The following is a 21,731-nucleotide window of genomic DNA, read 5'->3' as shown; positions in this document are numbered from 1 at the left end:
TATATATATATATATATATATATATATATATATATATATATATATATATATTTCTGTATTTGGCCAATATATATATATATATATATTGAAACTTTCAACACTCCCTCGGAGACAACAACAATGCAATGGCTCATTCAGTTTAATTCAGATTTATTTGTATAACACATTTCAAAACACATATTGTTTCAAAGCAGTTTTACAGAAAATGCACGCTTTTCTGTTACAAAATCAGAATAGTCTTTATATGACCTTGTATCAGAACAGTTGAAATCTAATTCAAATTATAGTATTTACAAATACCAGATATGCATTCACATTGCAAACTTTGTGTTCATTTTAAACCAATGAAAATGTCATAATTTTGTATCTGGAGTCCTTGCAGGGTAGCCATCATCTACTCACAGGTGCTGGGTCATATGAAGTCTTCACAAGAGTCTAGATAAAAAATAAAATATATATATTCATTACTGCACTCAAAGGATGATACATTCAATAATTACTGAATAATATAATTAGAATTTATGTTGACAGCCCATTTTCGCTCTTATCTCAGTGTTATTTACATTTTAAAGGGGTCATATGTCATTGGAACAAACACATTATTTTCCACATACTGTAGATTATTGTTTCTCCCGCCCTTCTGAAACACGTTGATTTTTATAAAGCTCATCGTACTGAAAACAAGGTGTGCTCTGATTAGCCAGCTATCCAGTGCGTTGTGCTTGAACCAGTAAAAACCATTACAAATGAGGCATTTGTTGCATCCAGGGGGGACATAATTACTGTTTACAATCACTTATACTATCTTTTTAAACATTGCATGAAAATAATAACCATTTTTGCATTTGTGATCAGAGAAATGACAAGGGGGGGCGCCATGCGAGTTTCGAGACCCTGCCCCTTTGAGGTCTAATGCTAAAGTGCGCTTGCGTTCTGGTCTGCCACGTGTTCTCCCAAGGGTAGGATATGAAGATTTTTGATAGTAGACGATAAAAATGTCTCTACGGTCTGCTTTTGCAGAAATATCATTGTATTGTGCTGCAGTGCACATTCTATCAGCTGCAGTTCTGGCGCCACTGAATCAATATACTGCGACAAACATTAACATCAGTGTTACTCTCATGGGACACTGCGCTTTTTTTGCATCTGCTTTAAAGCCTTAGTGGTTGTTTAAATGTTTCATTTGTGTACTGCTCTGACGTGCATTCTTTTTCTGAGCACACTCAAAAGCGCACACGAAAACTGATTACTGATTACTGATGTTTTGTGCTAATACTGTCAAAACACACAAGGTTTATGTAAAGTCTCAGTTGGTTATGTCTAAAATGAAATTAAACAACTGTAAGAAACAGATGCATGTCTGTATATGAGATGCGTGCAGGTCTTAAAGGAACAGTAGGCTATATGCTGCCGATTTAAATAAAGGGATAGTTCACCCTAAAATTACATTTCTGTCATTGTTTATTCACTCACATGCTGTCCTAAACCTATATTAAATTAATTCTTGTGCTGAACACAAAAGAAGATTTTTTAAGAATCTGGAAAACCAAACAGTTGCCTGTCTTCATTGACTTTGATAGTAGGAAAAAATATATATACTATGGAAGTCACTGTGAACCAACAACAGTTTGGTTTTCTACATTCTTCAAAATAATGTTTATGTTTAGTAGAAGAAGAAAACTAATGCAGGTTTAAGAGTGGGTAAATGAAGGTAAATACATTTTTGGGTGAATTATTCCTTTAATGTTAATAAAACACCAAACAAAGAGAGAAAAATCACTCAATACTCTTGACTGAAAAGCTTTGTATTTGTACCTGTATTTGTAATGTGTATCTTTGTTCTCATTTTTTAATAACAAATAAAATAATGACAACGATACTTTTTCATATTTCATACGTTATAATAGGGAAATTAGTTTGGCTGTGATGCTCAAACAGCTTGGTAAAGAGAAAAACCAACATGAAAAAGAATTGTCATAAAATCATGATAAAAAAAAAAAAAAAAAGATTTGTTATATTTTTATCATATCGCCCAGCCCTAGCCGAGGGGAACAAACCCATACAGACTCCAAACCTCTTCCCCATTCTTTGTGTGAACATTCGTGCGGTGTTAGTTATTTTATAAATGCTATTTTATATAAAAAAATAGTAGTATTTAGTATTATTACGAAACAGTGTGTGTGTTCTTGATGGTGATTTTAGTGACATTATTCCTCCATTAAATGGCGACAAGGGGCTGTTTTTATGAGTCAGCAGTAAAGACTTTTATATTGAAAGAGACTGAAACAGGGTTGTAAACAAGGAACTAGTTTTTACTTTCAACAATATACAAGATACAGACAATAAGTGCACTAAGCAGCGCTGTCATCAAAAATCATCCTTAACAGATTAAAGGACAGTACACAGTAAAAAACGTTGGGTTGTTTTTTTAACCTAACCGTTCAAATTTTAATGGTCCAGTCAGTGACTCAGCGCAGACATCGGCGGCAGCCTGCATGATTACGAGGTAAGTAACTGTTAATATAATTGTATGGTGTATATAACTGTTATAACATTAAGTAATCTGTACTGGTACATTAATTATTATTTTTTTATACGTTAAAAAAAGTTTTAATTCTCTTTAGTCCGTTTGTTTCTCCTAGAGAATCAGATCGATTGTAAATGAATGCTGTTCCTGTTTGTTCGCTAGCATTAATACATTAAAATATTAACTGCACAACTGTTTAGATAAGTATTACTTAACATTCATAAAAATGTCTGGTGAAATGTGAAAGTTTGACTAAATCATTAGAATTAAGCTAGAAAAGCCACACGGACCATTTATCGGATCGGACCAGTGAAAGAAGCTGTTCGAGCGAGCTGAGCTCACACATCAGTCATGCGACAGACTCCGTGAGAATCATTTGAATGAAAGTGAAGAAATGTGATGTCCGCAACACTGCTAACTCCCATAATTTATTAAAAAACAAGCAACGTTTCGACCCTCAGGTCTTCATCAGGTTTAATATCAATGTGAAGTGAAATCACCTTTAAATAGACACAGGTGATCACCTTAATTAGACATACACAAATACAAGTCATGTGACAATTACAAGTCATAATAACCCCACTCATTACTCAATTAAGGGAACAGTTGTATGGAGAAAACAATCAACATACATAGCCTACATGCAGAAACACAAATGCACTCATTGTAAGCATGGCTCGAACACAAATGTACTCATAAGAATGGCTTTATGTCAAAATCTTCATTAAGACCATAAGGAGATAATGTGTTTAAATAGTAAATCCAAAAAGTTTCCCGTTGGAGAAGCTTTTTACCATGATCACCTCCTCTAAACGGTTTGTTGACCCGCTCCACCCCAATATATCTAAGGGCGCTGACATTATGCCCAGCTAATTTAAAATGAGCAGCAACAGGACTACGTTCATCTCCTGTTCTGATGGTGCTTCTGTGCTCACTGAGCCTAGTCCGTAGCGCTCTCATTGTTTTACCGACATATGATAAGCCACATGGGCAACTGACTAAATAAATAACATGTGTGGTACTACATGTAATGGTGCCGCGAATAGATAGTGTCTTAAAAGTGTGTGGATGATTAAAATTGTTACATTTATGCGTATACGAGCACTGGGCACAACTTCCACATCTATAATTACCCTCTTGCATGTTAAAAAAAGGAGTTGTAAGTTGTGGACGTATATCATTCTTAACTAGATGGTCTTTTAAGTTAGAAGCACGCTTAAAAATAAACTTAGGTTTTTCTGGGAAGACTCTGATTAGTTTGGGGTCCGAATCAATAATGTGCCAATGTTTGTAAACAGATTTTCTAAATTCTGATACAAGTGGAGAGTATTTTACACAGCATAAAGGAGACTTATTTGGGGGTTTTGTGCGTTTATTTGATCGAAGGCACTCATCTTGCGTTGTCTGATCAAAACGTTATTTTGCCGAATCCACCCAATCTTGTTTGTACCCTCTATTGAGGAATCTTTTTGTCAAGTCCGCAGCCTGCTTTGAGTAAGATGTGTCATCGCTGCATATTCTGCGTACACGATTAAACTGACTTATTGGGAGACTTTTGACCAACGGCCTGGGATGAAAACTATCCCCATGCAATATAGTGTTGCGATCTGTAGGCTTGCGAAAAAGATCAGTTGTTAAGACCGTACCATCTTTATATATCTGGATATCCAGAAAACTGATGCGTTGTTTATCATATTCCAGAGTAAATTTTAAATGTTCATTACAAGAGTTCAAATACTCCTGAAAGTCATTTAATACATCCACTGTGCAATCAATAATCAGAAAAATATCGTCAATAAACCTCTTGTAAAATAAGATTTTAGAATAAAATGGATTTCTCTGATGCAGCACAAATTGATTCTCAAAAGACCCATAAATAAACAAGCATAATTAGGGGCCATTTTGCTTCCCATGGCAGTGCCTTTCTTTTGTATATAAAACTCATCTTGGAAGCGAAAGAAGTTATTGGTAAGAACTATGTTCACCAAGTCTAATATGCACTCAGTGCTAGGTTTTGACTCCGCCTTATTCAAAGATAGAAAATACTGAAGTGCTTCTAGGCCACTATCCTTTGAATGAACCTGCAATTTTCTGTTATAAAAGTTCAAAACCCAGACGAAAGAAAAGCGCGCACTCGTGAGGCATTCCTCTCTTTCAGCGGAAATTTAAACCAGTGCCCCAAATTTACATAACTTTACTCCTACAACAAACCTTTAAGAGGAGAGCATAAAAAAGAAACCATATTTGTCTAAGTGACAAATAGTAAAATTAATTGTATAGTAAAAGTGTTTTCTTTTTTTTTATTAAAAGTGTTTATTCATATTGGATATTGCTATGCATCTATTAGAATACCCTATAATTGCAGCCATTTCTCTTATAAAGCTAAGTTAGACTGATTAACATGTTTTTTAAATGTGTTGTACTAAATGTGTTTATACTTGTGTTTTAGACAGTGGACTTTTTCGTGAAGGAAAAATTGCAGTGATAGAATTTATGCCTGTTAATTGAAACATTTTAAGGTAAGTAACTGTGACGACTGGGTGAAGGAGGAGCTGGAAACAAGTGCGAGTTAAACAGTTTAATGAATATTAAACAGACAAACAAGGGTACAACACGATGCTGGGAAGATGACAATCCAAGACGGCGGTGAGGCGGTGAGGAATCCGGATGGTGACGGTGAGAAGGCCGCAGGAGAGGAGGGCACAGGAACTGCAGGGAATTGAGCGTAAGGTAAGTCATGATTCTTTGTGAAGGTGCGGAGAGTGGATGAGGTTCCGGGGGAAGACACGGACATCCAACGCAAACAACACAGAAGCAAGAGACAGAGATCAGACACGAAACAACTTTCTCAAAAACACAAGACGTGAGACAAGCCAATATATAGGGAGTGTGTAAGAGTGACAGCTGCTGCTGATGACAATTAACGGAGACGCCCACAAACTAATCAGTGCAGACGCGAAACACACAGACTTCACCACAAAGTGCAAAACCCAGAGATCACGGTTTACCAACCGTGACAGTACCCCCCCCCCCCCCCCCCTCTAAGAACTCCTCTTGGAGTTCCCAGAAGGGCCTACCTGCTGATTGTAATCATCAATAAGTGAGTGATCCAATATGTCCCTAGCAGGTACCCAACTCCTCTCCTCCGGAACGTAACCTTCCCATTCCACCAGGTACTGGAATCCTTGTCCCCTCCGTCTCGAGTCCAGAATACGATTAACCGAATAAGTCGGTTCCCCATCTACGAGACGCAGCGGCGGGGGAACGGGAGTAGGCGGATTAATACGTGCATAAAACACGGGTTTAATTTTGGACACATGAAAGGCGGGGTGTATCCTCCTTTACGCTGGAGGTAGTTTGAGGTGGACTGTCACCGGACTAATGATCTTGGTGATAGTAAACGGGCCAATAAATTTGGGAGCTAAATTATTAGATACGGAACGCAGTGGAATGTTACTGGTAGAAAGCCACACCTTTTGACCCACGACGTAAACGGGAGGCTTTGACCGGTGGCGATCGGCCTTGGCCTTAGTGCGCTCCCTCATCCAGAGCAGAGTCTTGCGGGCTCTGGTCCAGGTGCGGTGGCACCTCTGGACAAACACGTGAGCGGAGGGGACCTGCGACTTCAGATTCCAGACTGGGAAAATCTGGTGGCTGGTAACCTAAACTGCACTTGAACGGAGAAAGGCCCGTAGCTGACACTAGTAATGAATTGTGAGCGTACTCCACCATAGAGAGTTGTTGACTCCAGGAAGAAGGAATCTTGGAGACCAAATATCGCAACGTCCTCTCTAAATCTTGGTTGGCTCGCTCAGACTGTTCGTTACTTTGGGGATGATAACCCGAAGACAAGCTAACTGACGCTCCTAGCAATTTACAAAACTCTTTCCAAAATTTTGATATAAATTGAGATCCCCTGTCAGAAACCATGTCTACCGGGAGGCCATGAAGCCGAAAGACGTGATCTAGGACAGTGACCGCTGTTTCCTTGGCTGTCGGTAATTTGGGCAAGGGAATGAAATGTGCCGCCTTCGAGAACCGGTCCACTACGGTCAAAACGACCATTATGCCATTAGAGGGCGGGAGGGCGGTAACAAAATCTAGTGTGATGTGGGACCAGGGTCTCGAAGGGACAGACAGTGGTTGAAGGAGCCCATCAGGAGGTCGGTTAGATGACTTCCCACTGGCGCAAACTGAGCAAGCCAGAAACCACTGTAGGGCCTTACGGGAATCTGGAGATGGCCAATCTATCACAGCCTTAACTTTGTCAGGGTCCATACGTATTCCCTCGGATGAGACGATATACCCTAGGAAGGGAACAGACTGTGCATGGAATACGCATTTCTCCGCCTTGACAAAAAGCCCATTCTCAAGTAACCTCTGGAGCACTCGTCTGACGTGTTGAACGTGTTCCTGGAGATGAAGAAAAAATCAGTATGTCATCCAGGTAAACATATATAAACTGAACTACCATATCCCTCAACACGTCATTAACGAGTGCTTGGAAAAACCCTGGCGGGTTGGAGAGCCCGAACGGCATCACAAAGTATTCAAAGTGCCCTCTGGGGGTATTAAAGGCGGTTTTCCATTCATCCCCCTTCCTGATGCGGACCTAATTAACCTATTTAAATTAATTATACATACGTTTTCAATTTTACTTAGACCTACAGTATGACTTCCAAAAATTATGAAAAAAGACAAATGAGGTGAAATGATAAGTGTATTGCCGCATTCCGTCCAACAAAGCTTCCTTTCATTTACAGTGTACTTTTGTTCCTCCCTACAAGTCCAAACTTAATGACCAAATCAGACAAAGGGTAGAGGGTGGTAAAATTTACTCCCATTAGCCGCAAATATTGCTGCACATTTTCTGGAGGGAGTGAAAACTGGTTTAGTATGTCTCTTAGTTCAAATGATCTCCACAAAGACTGTAAAAATTTAAACTGTAAGCTTAGTTTTTTTTTTTAACTTGTGCTTTCTCTGTACTTTTTTCATTTAAAGGTGTTCATGCAGAAATTGTCTTTAAACCCCTTCCTGCTGTCTGCACCATACCACACAAATGGAAAAATGGTGTGCATGTCATACACGGAAATGAAGCGGTCCTTCATTGACATTCAACCTGTAAGTAAAAGCAACACTTAAAATTACAGTGCCCTGTGTAGTCAAGTCACCTTTATTTATTTTGTATGAGACACACGTTGTACAATTTGTATCGATCCAAGAAGATATTTTGAAAAAAAAAATGATGACAGAATTTTCATTTTTGGGTGAATTATCACTTTAACCAATTTAAATTCGCTATAGCTTTAACTCATTTAAATTCACTAATTTGTAAAGTTAGTGTATCAATGAAATATCATCACAAAGGTTGGCACTAATACAGTGCTGTACTTGAATCACAAGACAATTCAGAATCCACATGTCCTGGTGCTTGGTGACAAAGAAAACTCCTCCCAAGTTTTTATTATTTTAAGCGGGGAGGCGATGGAACAGAAGATGATACTACAAGCAGTCGATCTGTGTTTCATACTTTTCTTTGTATATGACAACTACTACCTAAAGCCCTCTGCTCCCATTTGTGAGTTTTTGGAACACACATTTATCTTTAATAGTTCCTTCTTCACACGGCCTCCTCCTTAAAAACTTTGTATTTAGTAATCAGTAAAAAACATTTTTGTTTTATTGATCATCAGTAGGTCCAGCAGCTTGCATATTATTACTTGATTTTATGTTTTATATTTTTTGAAAGTGAAAGTTGTGACATTTGCCAAGTATGGTAACCCATACTCAGAATTGGTTCTCTGCATTTAACCCATCCAAGTGCACACACACAGCAGTGAGAAGTGAACACACACCCGGAGCAGTGGGCAGCTATAGATCCAGCGTCCGGGGAGCAACTGGGGGTTCAGTGCCTTGCACAAGGGCACTTCAGCCATGGGTATTGAGGGCGGGAGAGAGCTCTGTTCATTCACTCTCCCCCACCTACAACTCCTGCCAGCACCAAGACTCGAACCGGCGATCATCTGGAAACTAGTCCAACTCTCTAACCATTAGGCCACAGCTGTGAACTGTATTTGCACATTTGTGTGTTTTGATATGAATCGACACATTTATATATCTTGAAAATGTCAGTTGTGTTTTTACACATTCTTGTACATTTAAATAAAATATTTCAAAATATATTTGTAAATGTGTTATTTGCATATTAAAATAAAATTTACAACAAAGTAGTTTCATAATACAGTTAAGTAATTTTTTATAAAAAAAAAATGATGTTAATTAATATAAATAATTAACTCAACTGTTGGGTAACCTTTAACCCAACGGGATTTTAACCCAATTCATTGGGTTGAAATAACCCACAGATGGGAAGGTGCTATACCAACCCATAGTTGGGTTACTGGTTGGGTTATTTTTAACCCAACATTTTTTAGTGTGTACAATAACAAAGATATAGCTTTCCTCAGTTGACATTTAAACTAATGTTTTATTGTGAAGATGAGCTTGAGATGAAAAATGAATGAATTTTAACACACCCTCAAAGGAATCTGAGATACAGTGCCACCATTTGGGGCAATAATGCTATTTTTCCTGTTATTTGAGATCAGAGAAACGACAAACAACAAGTGCTACTCTACACTTCTCCAAACTTGCATTTGAATCGTCAGTGGCAAATTCTTTAAATATGAAAACATAGATACAGGCTGTGAGTTAGAACAGCCGGTGTAACCCCTTTCTCTTGGGTCCTCGTGTAACCGTCAGAGTATTCGCTGTCCTGTTGAAGTTTGTCCCTCTGCAGCTACGGTAGTCCTCTGACGTCACCCAGCTAGCCGTGAGTGGCTAAACAACTCATTTGCGTCTAGGTCAGTTTCTATAAAATAGTCTGCACTGTTGGGCTTAGAGAGATTCTCTGGTGTTCAGATACATTTTGTTACTGCTTGGGTATGTGGTTTTCCTGTGCAACGAAGGTATGGTAAATGTTTATATGATGTAGCAAGCTAAGCATTTATATTGTATCTAATACTGGGCTATTGGAAAATAGGTGTTTGACTGATTGCCAGATGCTTCCGGGTAATCGTGCTGTGTATTACTGAAGGTATTATTTGTGCATTTTACTGATAATCATAACGTGGGTGTCATTGCTGGGACATGCATTTTAATGAGCACATTTGCGCACAGGTATTGGGCAATGCACCTGCCAGGTAGCTGTACCGCAACTAAGCAGCAACATTAAGAAGGTAAATGTTTGTTTATTGTGTTACGGGTAGATCCAGTGTGTTAGGACTAAAAGCATTGAACACATGTAAAAGGAGTCTGATTGTGTTGCCCTGACGTAATGCACGACTGTGTTTTATTGTCAACTCTTAATATAAATGTATTTAATGAATATGCTGTGTGTAACAACTATTATGTAGGATTGTGAAGACTGGCGCAAAGGGCTGTTTTTCCGCTGTGTCAGTTCGTATGTCTACATTGAGGTAAAAAAAAATAATGTTTTTATGAAATGTTTGCGATGCTACAGGACTATTTGTGCATTGTGTATATCAAGCACTAATTTTAATGATTTTGTGTTTGTAGACAGATTGCTCCTGCTGCTTTGCCTTGCCCAAATTAAGTTTTATAGATATCTTTTCTTTTCTTTTTTATTGTGGTTATTTTGCCGTAGCCTCCGTCTACATATCTGTCCGACTGATATGGTATTGGCTGTACTAGTGGTGTATAGTTTTACATTCTCTATCCACTCTGGTAGTGATAACTTTCTTGTAATTTTCTTCCTTCTTCTAGAGTACTAGAGTAGCTGCTCATAAGAGAGGTTCCTGGTTCCGTCCTCGCGCACTGCACCACGTATTGTAGTGGTAATCTGCACTTCACAATATTGATTGAATCATTGGCTTGTAGTGGTTGTGCCTGCCTGTGTGTGTGTGTGTGTGTGTGTGTGTGTGTGTGCACGTGATCGTGGGCTACAGTATCCAGAGCACGGGCGGTGAACGTCACGCGTATCCCGGACAGGTAACCTGCCTTGACAGTGACTCAGTATTTTCTAGTTAAATTGTTAATCGTATTGTCTCTTGTAACAGCCAATACCAGGTCTAGTCTCTCGTTTTAATACTGTGCCTCCAGTATGACGATGTGACTCTTGTATTATACTATTGTACAATAAAGTTTTGTTATTATTTTTATATTGAAAGCACGTCTCTGTCCAGTTCATCTTTGGTGTATTGCTACGAATCTTCTTGCCTTCGATTAGATAATTAGCAGTTAAGGTGCAAAGTATATCCTGGTGTGAGAGGCACCAGGTGGCGTAGTCAAGAACCTTTAAATCTAGATCTGGACGATATAATTGTTTTCTCTTCTAGTGTCGAAGATCATATACACCGTCTGGATCTAGTGTTGAGCCGTCTACGGAAAGAAGGTCTGAAAGCAAAGCTGGAGAAATGCTGTTTTTTCCAGAAGGAAGTCCAGTATCTGGGCCACCTTGTCTCCCGCGAAGGTGTATCCACTGACCCAGCCAAGGTGTCCGCAGTGGCTAAGTGGCCCCGTCCCACCACCGTGTCCGACTTGAGGTCTTCCCTTGGTTTTGCGGGTTATTAAAGGCGATTTGTGGAGGGCTTTTCCAAGCTGGCAGCTCCTTTAAACCAACTGGGGGCACAGCTTGGCGGTACTAAGACCCGGAAGGGCCAAGGGCCACGGCTTGATGGAGTGTGGACAGATGTCTGTGAGAACAGCTTCCAGGCCTTGAAGCAGAGGTTGGTGAGTGCCCCCACTTTGGCGTTCGCTGATTTTAACTTACCTTTTATTCTAGAGGTGGATGCTAGCCACATTGGTCTCGGAGCAGTTCTCTCGCAGGAGCAGCAAGGAAAGATCCGGCCAATCGCCTATGCTAGTCGTAGTCTCAGTCCATCAGAAAAGAACTACAGTTCGATGAAGCTGGAGTTCCTTGGAATGAAGTGGGCCATGACCGACAAGTTTCGGGAATATCTGTGGGGCCAACAATGCACTGTTTGGATGGACAATAATCCCCTGAGCCATCTGGGGACTGCCAAGCTGGGAGCGACTGAACATCGGTGGGAGGCCGAGCTGGCTGCTTTCAATTACATCATCCGTTATAGGCCTGGTCGTACTAACAGGAATGCAGATGCCCTCTCCCGACAACCTGCAGCACCACTGGGACAGACCATAGAGTCTTCCACACTAGGGACAGCTATACCAGTTCTTGTACAACAAACGACCAGATGTCAAGATCCACCACTGGCAATCCAGATGGCTGTCTCGGCCTTCCCCTCCCGCACCCTCGAGGAGTTAAGAAGGTTACAAGCAGCAGACCCCACTATCGGGGCCTTTCTGCCATTTTGGTTGGCACAGGGTCTGCCCGACCCGACAGTGCGTAGGAAATTGCCGGGCCCTATCCGTGTGCTGCTGCAACAATGGGACCGTGTTGTGGGAGCCGATGGACTGCTCTACCGCCGAACATTCCGTCCAGATGGGGGTGAAGAGGTGCGTCAGCTCTTGTTGCCTGCATGCCTAAAGGAGGAAGTCCTACAGCAGCTCCACAACGACCATGGCCACCAGGGAGTTGAACGTACCACAGAGCTGATAAGATTGCGGTGCTATTGGCCAGGAATGGGGGAAGATATAAAGCAGTGGTGTCAGAACTGCGAGCGGTGTACCCTTGCGAAGTCTTCGCAACTCCGACCCCATGCACCCATGGGGCACCTCCTGGCATCTCGTCCAAACCAGATATTGGCTGTGGATTTCACCTTCCTGGAGCCTGCAATGGATGGTAGAGAGCAAGTGTTGATCATGACGGATGTTTTTACTAAATTCACACAGGCCGTGCCCACTAGGGACCAGAAGGCAACAACTGTGGCCAGTGTGCTCATCCGGGAGTGGTTCTTTCGTTTTGGGGTCCCAGCTCGCCTACATTCTGATCAGGGACTCAGCTTTGAGAATGCCATCATCTACCAGTTGTGTGCCCTGTATGGTATCCAGAAGACCCGGACCACCCCTTATCACCCTCAGGGCAACGGCCAGTGTGAGCGTTTCAACCGCACGATGCACGATCTGCTCCGTACTCTGCCCATAGATTTGAAGCGCCGCTGGCCAGAGCACCTACCCCAATTAGTGTTTAGTTACAACACTGCTGTTCATCAGACAACTGGCGACTCACCGTATTACCTTATGTTCGGGCAAGACCCCCAGTTACCGGTGGACTTCCTGCTTGGCAGGGTACAAGAGCCTGGACACGGGCATGTGTGTGAATGGGTCCAAGAGCACCAGCGGCGCCTTAATGTGGCCTTCCAGCATGCCAAGGAGCGTATGCAAGCTGCTGCTTCCAAGAGAAAAGAACGGCATGACCAGAAAATCCGGAGTGAGCCACTGGTAGAAGGACAGCACGTCTACATCAGAGACCATACAACGAGGGGCCGTTCGAAGATCCAAGATGCCTGGGGCGCCACAATACATCAGGTCATCCGTGCACCCCCACTTGGTGGGGTGGTATATTCCGTGGCCCCAACACAGGACCTAAGCAAAGTACGACAAGTACATCGAACCATGCTAAAGCCTGCCCACTTGGATCAGGACCCACAAACACCCAACAGGCCGGTGGAACTGCAGGGGGAAACAAGCCAGTCAGCAGATGGTGACACCCCTGGCCGATGGGTTCTTGTCCGCTCTCGGGAAGAGGTTCCACCTATCCAGCTTGCCACCACTCTTCCAGTGGATGCTCCCAGGCTGGCTTTGCCTGATTCCCCGCATGTCGCCCCCATCACGGACGAGACACTAGCTGGCTCAGTGGCATCCCGGAGAACAGCTCGGACTACTGCAGGAAGACACGCCAACCTACACCACCTCCCAGTGCCAGTGGTGAGTAGGGCAGATGGGGCTACTAACTCTCAAGTACTTGGGTCTAGCGGTAAAGTGACAACGGTTTTCCGTCCTTGGTATTAGGTTACCCCCTTGCATTTTGTTTATCTGGTATTCTTTTTATTAAAGAAAGGCAGAGTTATGACCTATTGAGCTTATCGGCGGGACGCCGATAACAAATCGGGGGGGTAGAGTGTAACCGTCAGATTATTCGCTGTCCTGTTGAAGTTTGTCCCTCTGCAGCTACGGTAGTCCTCTGACGTCACCCAGCTAGCCGTGAGTGGCTAAACAACTCATTTGCGTCTAGGTCAGTTTCTATAAAATAGTCTGCACTGTTGGGCTTAGAGAGATTCTCTGGTGTTCAGATACATTTTGTTACTGCTTGGGTATGTGGTTTTCCTGTGCAACGAAGGTATGGTAAATGTTTATATGATGTAGCAAGCTAAGCATTTATATTGTATCTAATACTGGGCTATTGGAAAATAGGTGTTTGACTGATTGCCAGATGCTTCCGGGTAATCGTGCTGTGTATTACTGAAGGTATTATTTGTGCATTTTACTGATAATCATAACGTGGGTGTCATTGCTGGGACATGCATTTTAATGAGCACATTTGCGCACAGGTCTTGGGCAATGCACCTGCCAGGTAGCTGTACCGCAACTAAGCAGCAACATTAAGAAGGTAAATGTTTGTTTATTGTGTTACGGGTAGATCCAGTGTGTTAGGACTAAAAGCATTGAACACATGTAAAAGGAGTCTGATTGTGTTGCCCTGACGTAATGCATGACTGTGTTTTATTGTCAACTCTTAATATAAATGTATTTAATGAATATGCTGTGTGTAACAACTATTATGTAGGATTGTGAAGACTGGCGCAAAGGGCTGTTTTTCCGCTGTGTCAGTTCGTATGTCTACATTGAGGTAAAAGAAAATAATGTTTTTATGAAATGTTTGCGATGCTACAGGAATATTTGTGCATTGTGTATATCAAGCACTAATTTTAATGATTTTGTGTTTGTAGACAGATTGCTCCTGCTGCTTTGCCTTGCCCAAATTAAGTTTTATAGATATATTTTCTTTTCTTTTTTATTGTGGTTATTTTGCCGTAGCCTCCGTCTACATATCTGTCCGAATGATATGGTATTGGCTGTACTAGTGGTGTATAGTTTTACATTCTCTATCCACTCTGGTAGTGATAACTTTCTTGTAATTTTCTTCCTTCTTCTAGAGTACTAGAGTAGCTGCTCATAAGAGAGGTTCCTGGTTCCGTCCTCGCGCACTGCACCACGTATTGTAGTGGTAATCTGCACTTCACAATATTGATTGAATCATTGGCTTGTAGTGGTTGTGCCTGCCTGTGTGTGTGTGTGTGTGTGTGTGTGTGTGTGTGTGTGTGTGTGTGTGTGTGTGTGTGTGTGTGTGTGCACGTGATCGTGGGCTACAGTATCCAGAGCACGGGCGGTGAACGTCACGCGTATCCCGGACAGGTAACCTGCCTTGACAGTGACTCAGTATTTTCTAGTTAAATTGTTAATCGTATTGTCTCTTGTAACAGCCAATACCAGGTCTAGTCTCTCGTTTTAATACTGTGCCTCCAGTATGACGATGTGACTCTTGTATTATACTATTGTACAATAAAGTTTTGTTATTATTTTTATATTGAAAGCACGTCTCTGTCCAGTTCATCTTTGGTGTATTGCTACGAATCTGCTTGCCTTCGATTAGATAATTAGCAGTTAAGGTGCAAAGTATATCCTGGTGTGAGAGGCACCAGGTGGCGTAGTCAAGAACCTTTAAATCTAGATCTGGTCAAAGATTCATCGGGTCACACTCGCACTCGCTCTAAGTGGACCTTGAACCTGAGTCTCTGGCGTTGGAGGCAGACGCACTAACAAGGAGGCTAAATGACTGCAGCCACTAGTGTGTGTCGCTAGTGTGTCTCTTGCGATCGGGGGTGAGGTTTACCTGCACAGCACCTACTCGCTGGCCTCCGTTTCACCAGCATTGAAGGCTACTCTCCCATGTCAGGAAACAGTCCTTCGTAAAATTTAAACATCTGTGTTGAACTGTTCTGGAAGAGTGCTGCAAATACAACTAAACCACTGATTTCTAGTTGTGTCCTCTTTTGGAAGATCAAACAAAGTAGTTTCGCTTTCACAACAAAACAAACAGCCGTGGCAATAATACTACAGTGAGAATCAAGGTTACTCCTTTCTTTGCGTGAACATTTGGCCGGCTTTATGCAAATCTTCCAACAGTGAGTACACATGTGGGGGCATGTTTAAACAAGGCGTTTTAGGAGGGAGTGGACAAGTCTTAACTTTTATTAAGACTATCTCTTTGGGTTTGAGATTTTAGTCTTTGCAACTTTAGGGATCTTATCTATTCACAAACAGCTTGTAACACTCCAAAGAAAAAGGAAAACTAGAAAATGCATCATATGACCCCTTTAAAATAGTTGATTGTTCATTTCTGGACTATCTCTTTGGGTTTGAGATTTTAGTCTTTGCAACTTTAGGGATCTTATCTATTCACAAACAGTTTGTTACACTCCAAAGAGAAAGGAAAACTAGAAAATGCATCATATGACCCCTTTAAAATAGTTGATTGTTCATTTCTGTTCATCATACATCTCTACTGACAACGGACAATGGACCTATTTTTCCACATTAAATTTCACTAATTTGACAGCACTTTAACAATCTAGAATGAGGTGCCAGAGTTACCTGTTCCATAAACCTCCACCTCACACAGTGTGAGATACTCCTGGATGTTAGGAATGTACATGTTCACATAACGACCTTCCATTCCACCGCAAGAGAAACTGACAGAACTGCCGGCTGGGACAGATGAAGTGACACCACATCTGCAGAGAGAAAGAGAGAAACCACGACACAATCAGCTGACCTGCTCAAATCCAGTTCTCCTGACACGTTCATAACTGTTTTCATTATTTCACCTTGGATTGTTATTGCCGTTGTTTTCCAGAGAGTTTCCGATGCGGATCTCAACTCCAGTCATGCGCTCCGAACAGCAGTCCTTTCTGTTGGTGATGGACACGTTGTAAATGTAGTAAGAATCCAGCAGGTCCAGCCTCCACCACGGGTTGAGATCGTTATCTGTGTGGGAGCAGCTTGAGGCTAAACCTGGAGCGTATCTGATGCCGTCGATGGCATTTGCAGCTCCCCAAGTGGAATATGTGGATGACTGTACAGCTGTTCCTTTTAATGCCAAATTCTCTGAAAACATTTAAAGAGACAGAGGGTCAAGACTCAAATGTGTGAAGTTTCAGTACATTCCAATTGGTTTCAAATATTATATTCCAACCCAAGACACTCAATTACATTTACTACTACATTAACATCTGAAGTTAATATTTTTAATGGATCTGCACTTACATGAACTAACTTTGAGCAGTTGAATTTTATTAACCAACATTAACAAAGTTGTGTATTGGTTAATGTTAGTTTATGCATGTTAATTAGTGGAACCTTAGTTACTACTTATTACCTTCCAAGTTTTCTGAACTCCCCTGAATGTAAAAGACACCTGTTATAAAAACAAAATATTAAAATTTATTTTTCTGATGTCCATCAATTGTAGGTTGCATTTAATTCTTTAAATATTTTCATAAAGAATAGTTAAACGGCATCTATAATTTACATCCTTTGATTGATGCGTGTCAATTTTACTCACCTAAAAGTAGGAACAGATAAGAGAGTCCTTCCATCTTGTTTTTAAAGACCAATAACCAGATAAGTGTGATGGTCAGATATGACAACAGTGTGATTTTCCCCTTCTGCTGTCTCTTCTACCATAAATCCCTCTTTTTATTTGTATTTCTCTTAGCAGCTTGAGTCTCCACCCTTCAGAAATTCTGACTGGATGTTTGTTGAATATATTTCAAACATCATAGGAACTCCAGAAATGCTTTTCACAGAACACCTCTCAGGTCAAGTCTGATTTACTAAACAAATCTGGCAAAATGCAAATTAAAATGTAGTTTGATTGTTTGTTTTTGTTTTGTAAGGGGGGTGGATATTTTTTGCTTTTTTTTAGTTTGTTTTTTGATTGTTTGTGTTTTATGCTAGCATGCATCCATCCATGAGTTAAATTTTTAGTGTTGGTTCAAATTAAGATAATCTCTTAAAAGTAATCATCTAAAAAAAAAGTTAAATCAACATAACAATGACGTTTGTAGTGTTGTGTTTTCCTGTATGAGGCCGTATTCTTTTATCATTCAAGAAGTTTATACTGAATGAGAAAAATGATTGTGATAAAGTAAAATAAAATCAATATATAGAACATCTGAATAAATGCAATTGGATGAATAGTTAAAAAAAACTTGTGTGATTAAGAAGATATTCAAAATAAGAATGCATGTTTAAAAAATAAGAAATGTGTTTAATTTTATTTATCATTGCCAGCTTGACATGGAAAAGTAACAGTAACAGTTCATGTGGAGTGAATGTATCAATTATTCTATTCTCATGTAAATTCAATCAAATTAAACACACACACACAGTTGTATATTTTATGGGAAATTTGATCCTTGTGGGGACCAAAAAAACAAACTATATCTGTAATTAAGAATAAGTCCATGCAGCCTTTCATTCGTACTGGTACTGTTTCCTCGTCCGACACAGATCATCAACCTGCTGTGACCTTGTGAGATACAGGTTCAGAGCAGTCTTTAATCCTGAAGGTGTTTCTTCCCTTCTTGCAGAATTTGCACACCAGTTCTGACGTACTAATACATGGTATCAAGATGGGGTGTGATTGTGTTCCTCTCAACCACATACACTTGAAGTCAGATGTTGTGACTGGGATAGTCATCCTTGGCGTGTGTTTCCAGTTACCGTTTGAAGGGGCCCTAACCAATGGAATGATATTCCGGACATTATTCAAAAGGAATTGCAAAGTGAATTTGCAATTGTCTTTTTCATTTTGAGGACGCATAAAAGGGGACATAATCCAAACGCAAATGCAAATTGCTCATTACCGTTTGCATTCTCGTTTAATCGAACGCACAGTGTCTGCCAAATTTAAGATGGAAATGCAAAGTCCGTATTCAATTGTTTTTCCCATATCTTATGAGCTATGAGCATGTCATATTTAAATAGCAATATTTATTTTGCCTTTTCACACTCTCTGCACTGCGCATGTGAACTGCCAAAACTCAAATGGAATCGCAATTCCTTTTGCATTTGAATTTCCGACGTCTACACGGAAACCTGTCAATCAGGTGACAGGGGTGAGGCCATTTTATTGGGCGTGTTTGCATTGGGACGTGACGTCACTCACAGTCGACGGTAATAAAAATTATTAATAGACGATTTTGCGGAATGTTTTGAAAAATGGAAGAAATCTGGGAAATTGTGGAGGACATTTTGACACTCGTGCAAGTTGATGACAGTTCATACGGTACAGATTTCCTTTCACTCAGAAGCCATTTGGTTTTGGACAGGTTAAATGAGTTTGTGGCTTTGACGAACAGCATCATCAGTAATCATGTCTTCGCCAATCTAAGTGAAGTGGCCAGTGTTCTGAAATTTCCGGTTTCTGTGATATTTGGTGTCACTGAGCACAGCATAAATGATTATTCATGAGTTTCCTGTTTCACGTTAAAGCAATTTTGAAAATATAAGTGCGTTGTCATCGGATCAAAAAGATAAAAAGAGCCAATTGATATATTTAGTTTAATTTGTAATGGCTGTATATATACACATTTCCCTGAACTGAGTACATTCTGCTGCTATTATCATGTTTAAATAAAAAACGAAAGGAGGCAGTGGTATTTCATATCCTTTTTCGTTTTATTGTAAATATACAGTGAGGAAAATTACAGTAGTCAAGGCGAGCTGACTGATGTTATCAAGTACGCTGCTGTTTGCAGAATTACCGGACCTGCGTCCTCGCGGAACACTAGTACCAGTTCCTGGTACAATTGTTCCGGGTAATTTCGGTGGAAACGCGGCATTAAATTGGCAAAGACATCATTACTGATGATGCTGTTCGTCAAGGCCACAAACTCATTTAACCTGTCCAAAACTAAATGGCTTCTGAGTAAAAGGAAATCTGTACCGTATGAACTGTCGTCAACTTGCTGCACGAGTGTCAAAATGTCCTCCACAATTTCCCAGATTTCTTCCATTTTTCAAAACATTCCGCAAAATCGTCTATAAATAATTGTTATTACCGTCCACTGTGAGTGACGTCACTTCCCAATGCAAACACGCCCAATAAAATGGCCCCACCCATGTCACTTGATTGACAGGTTTCCGTGTAGACGTCGGAAATTCAAATGCAAAAGGAATTGCGAGTTTTGGCAGTTTACATGTGCAGTGCAGAGAGAGTGAAAAAGCAAATGTGGTAATTAATATTGCTGTTTAAATATGACAGGCTCATAGCTTGTAAGATATGGGAAACACAATTGCAAACGGACTTTACATTTCCATTTTAAATTTGGCACTCACTGTGCGTTTGCTTAAATGAAAATGCAAATGTTAATGCGCGATTTGCATTTGCGTTTGGATTATGTCACATTTTATGCATCCACAAATTGAAAACGCAATTGCAAATACAATTTGCATTTCCTTTTGAATAATGTCCGGAATATCATTCCATACTAACCAGCTGCCTACCTCAATTATTGGTTAAGTCCACCCATGGTTGGTCGGCGTGGCCAGGTTTCTTTTTAAGTTATGAGCTCAATTTTGTTATTGGTGGATCATTTGTAGAGAGGAGGATGCCAATTATTTTAAAGATTTGTGTTGTCTCCTGTGTTTTAATAGAGAGGGAGTAAGGGAAGAGTTCGTCTTTTTCTTTTGAAGCTAGGTAAGGCTAAGACATTTCTTTTCAAACCCACATGATAGGTAACGATAGTGAATGGTTGGGGGTGGCATTTTCTTAATGTTATTGGTTGGTGCCTGTTTGAGGACTTATAAAAGTAACGCATGTACTGTATGTTAACTAGGCAGGCATCATATATCCAGGAGGTAGTTTTCTTCCTGTGCTTTGGCTAAGTGTGACTTTTGGTCACTTCAGGTAGTTTAAAGTCCTGTATGGTATCCGTTTGCTTTATTTTAGTTCTAGTTTTTAGTTGATTTGCATGTGCATCTCTCGTCTTGTTAGGAGAGCAGCTGGATGCAGTCGATCCTGTGCTTTGTGCTTATTTCTGTGCCTTTGATTATGGTTCTGCTTTGCGGCAGAATGAGCATCTGCCTTCCTCCAGGTACGCACTGATGTATTATGTTTGCTTATCAACCATGGATGTAGTGTGAGTGTCAATCTGTGTTTTATTTCAGTTAATGTTAAACATTCAGATTTATCCAGGTTACCTCAGCGGTTGGTGGGTAAGTGGATGTTTGTTTTCTCATTTTGTTTATTTGATTATTTTTATGTTAATAATTGTTCTTTTGTATAGATGGCAGTGTGTCTTGTCTTGTTCTACATTGACTTGTATGGTGTGTCTGTGTGGTTTCGGTTAAAGTCGCGTGGTTGGACCCGTGCACCAAGAGTCACCCTTTTGTTTGAATGTTTGGCCTCTTACGGATTGCGTGATTGTCTGTTTTGTTGCATTCATAATATGTTAAATTAGGCTCCGTTAAAATAGTTGATTCCTGATTTTCTTTGGTTGTCTTAGTTGTGTCCAACTTCAGTTGTTTAGCAATTTGTGTAGCAATAAATTATCTTTAATTACTAATGTAATTTAATTTATAGTTTTGATGACCATGATATTACTGTGCTTGATTGGCCAGTCAACTCACCTGACCTGAACCTCACAGAGAATCTATGGGGTAGTGTGAAGAGAAAGATAAGTAACATCTGACAAACAATACAGAGGCGCTGAAGACTGCTATCAAAGCAATCTGGGCTTCAATAATGCCTCAGCAATGCCAGGCTTGTCACCTCGATCCCATGCCACGTTGAAGCAGTAATTCATGCAAACAGAGCCCCAACCAATTGATTGCATATAATTAAACTCTCTTTGGAGATCTTGAACATTCATGGTTTGTAAATCTTTTTTTTTTTTTTTTGGATTGATTGATCTTTTACAAAATATTAAAATTTTTTGAGGTACTGAATTCTTAATTTTCCTAAGCTGTAAGTCATAACCATCAGAATTAAAATAAAAAAACTATTTCAGTTTGTGTGCAATGATTCTAGAATATAAGTTTGCTTTTTTTTTTTTTTATTAAATTACAAAAGAAAACACTTTTCCTTGATATTCAAATTTTTTTAGATGCACCTGTAGTATATGTATAGTCAAAATCTGTCAGTGGGTTAGTTTTGTTTAGGTTTATACTTTGTATAGGTTTTACTTTATTGTTGTAT

General features: G+C 40.3%; 1 protein-coding gene across 1 annotated transcript; it reads right to left on the bottom strand.

Annotated features, from left to right (window-relative positions):
* Nucleotides 1-216: 216 nt before the first annotated feature.
* On the bottom strand, nucleotides 217-19,548 carry LOC132095833 (fucolectin-5-like). Its single transcript, XM_059500921.1, has 4 exons — nucleotides 19,479-19,548; nucleotides 16,354-16,633; nucleotides 16,121-16,260; nucleotides 217-435 (listed from the first exon to the last, which is right to left on the bottom strand). Exons 1-4 carry the CDS (start codon nucleotides 19,546-19,548, stop codon nucleotides 413-415), a joined length of 513 nt encoding a protein of 170 aa, XP_059356904.1. The 3' UTR covers nucleotides 217-412.
* Between the last annotated feature and the right edge of the window lie 2,183 nt (nucleotides 19,549-21,731).

Source organism: Carassius carassius, chromosome 2 (assembly GCF_963082965.1).
Source record: "Carassius carassius chromosome 2, fCarCar2.1, whole genome shotgun sequence".
In the NCBI taxonomy this organism is placed as follows: Eukaryota; Metazoa; Chordata; class Actinopteri; order Cypriniformes; family Cyprinidae; genus Carassius; species Carassius carassius.
The sequence above is the reverse complement of the archived record's forward strand: the minus strand, read 5'-3'. Positions and strand labels throughout refer to the sequence as shown.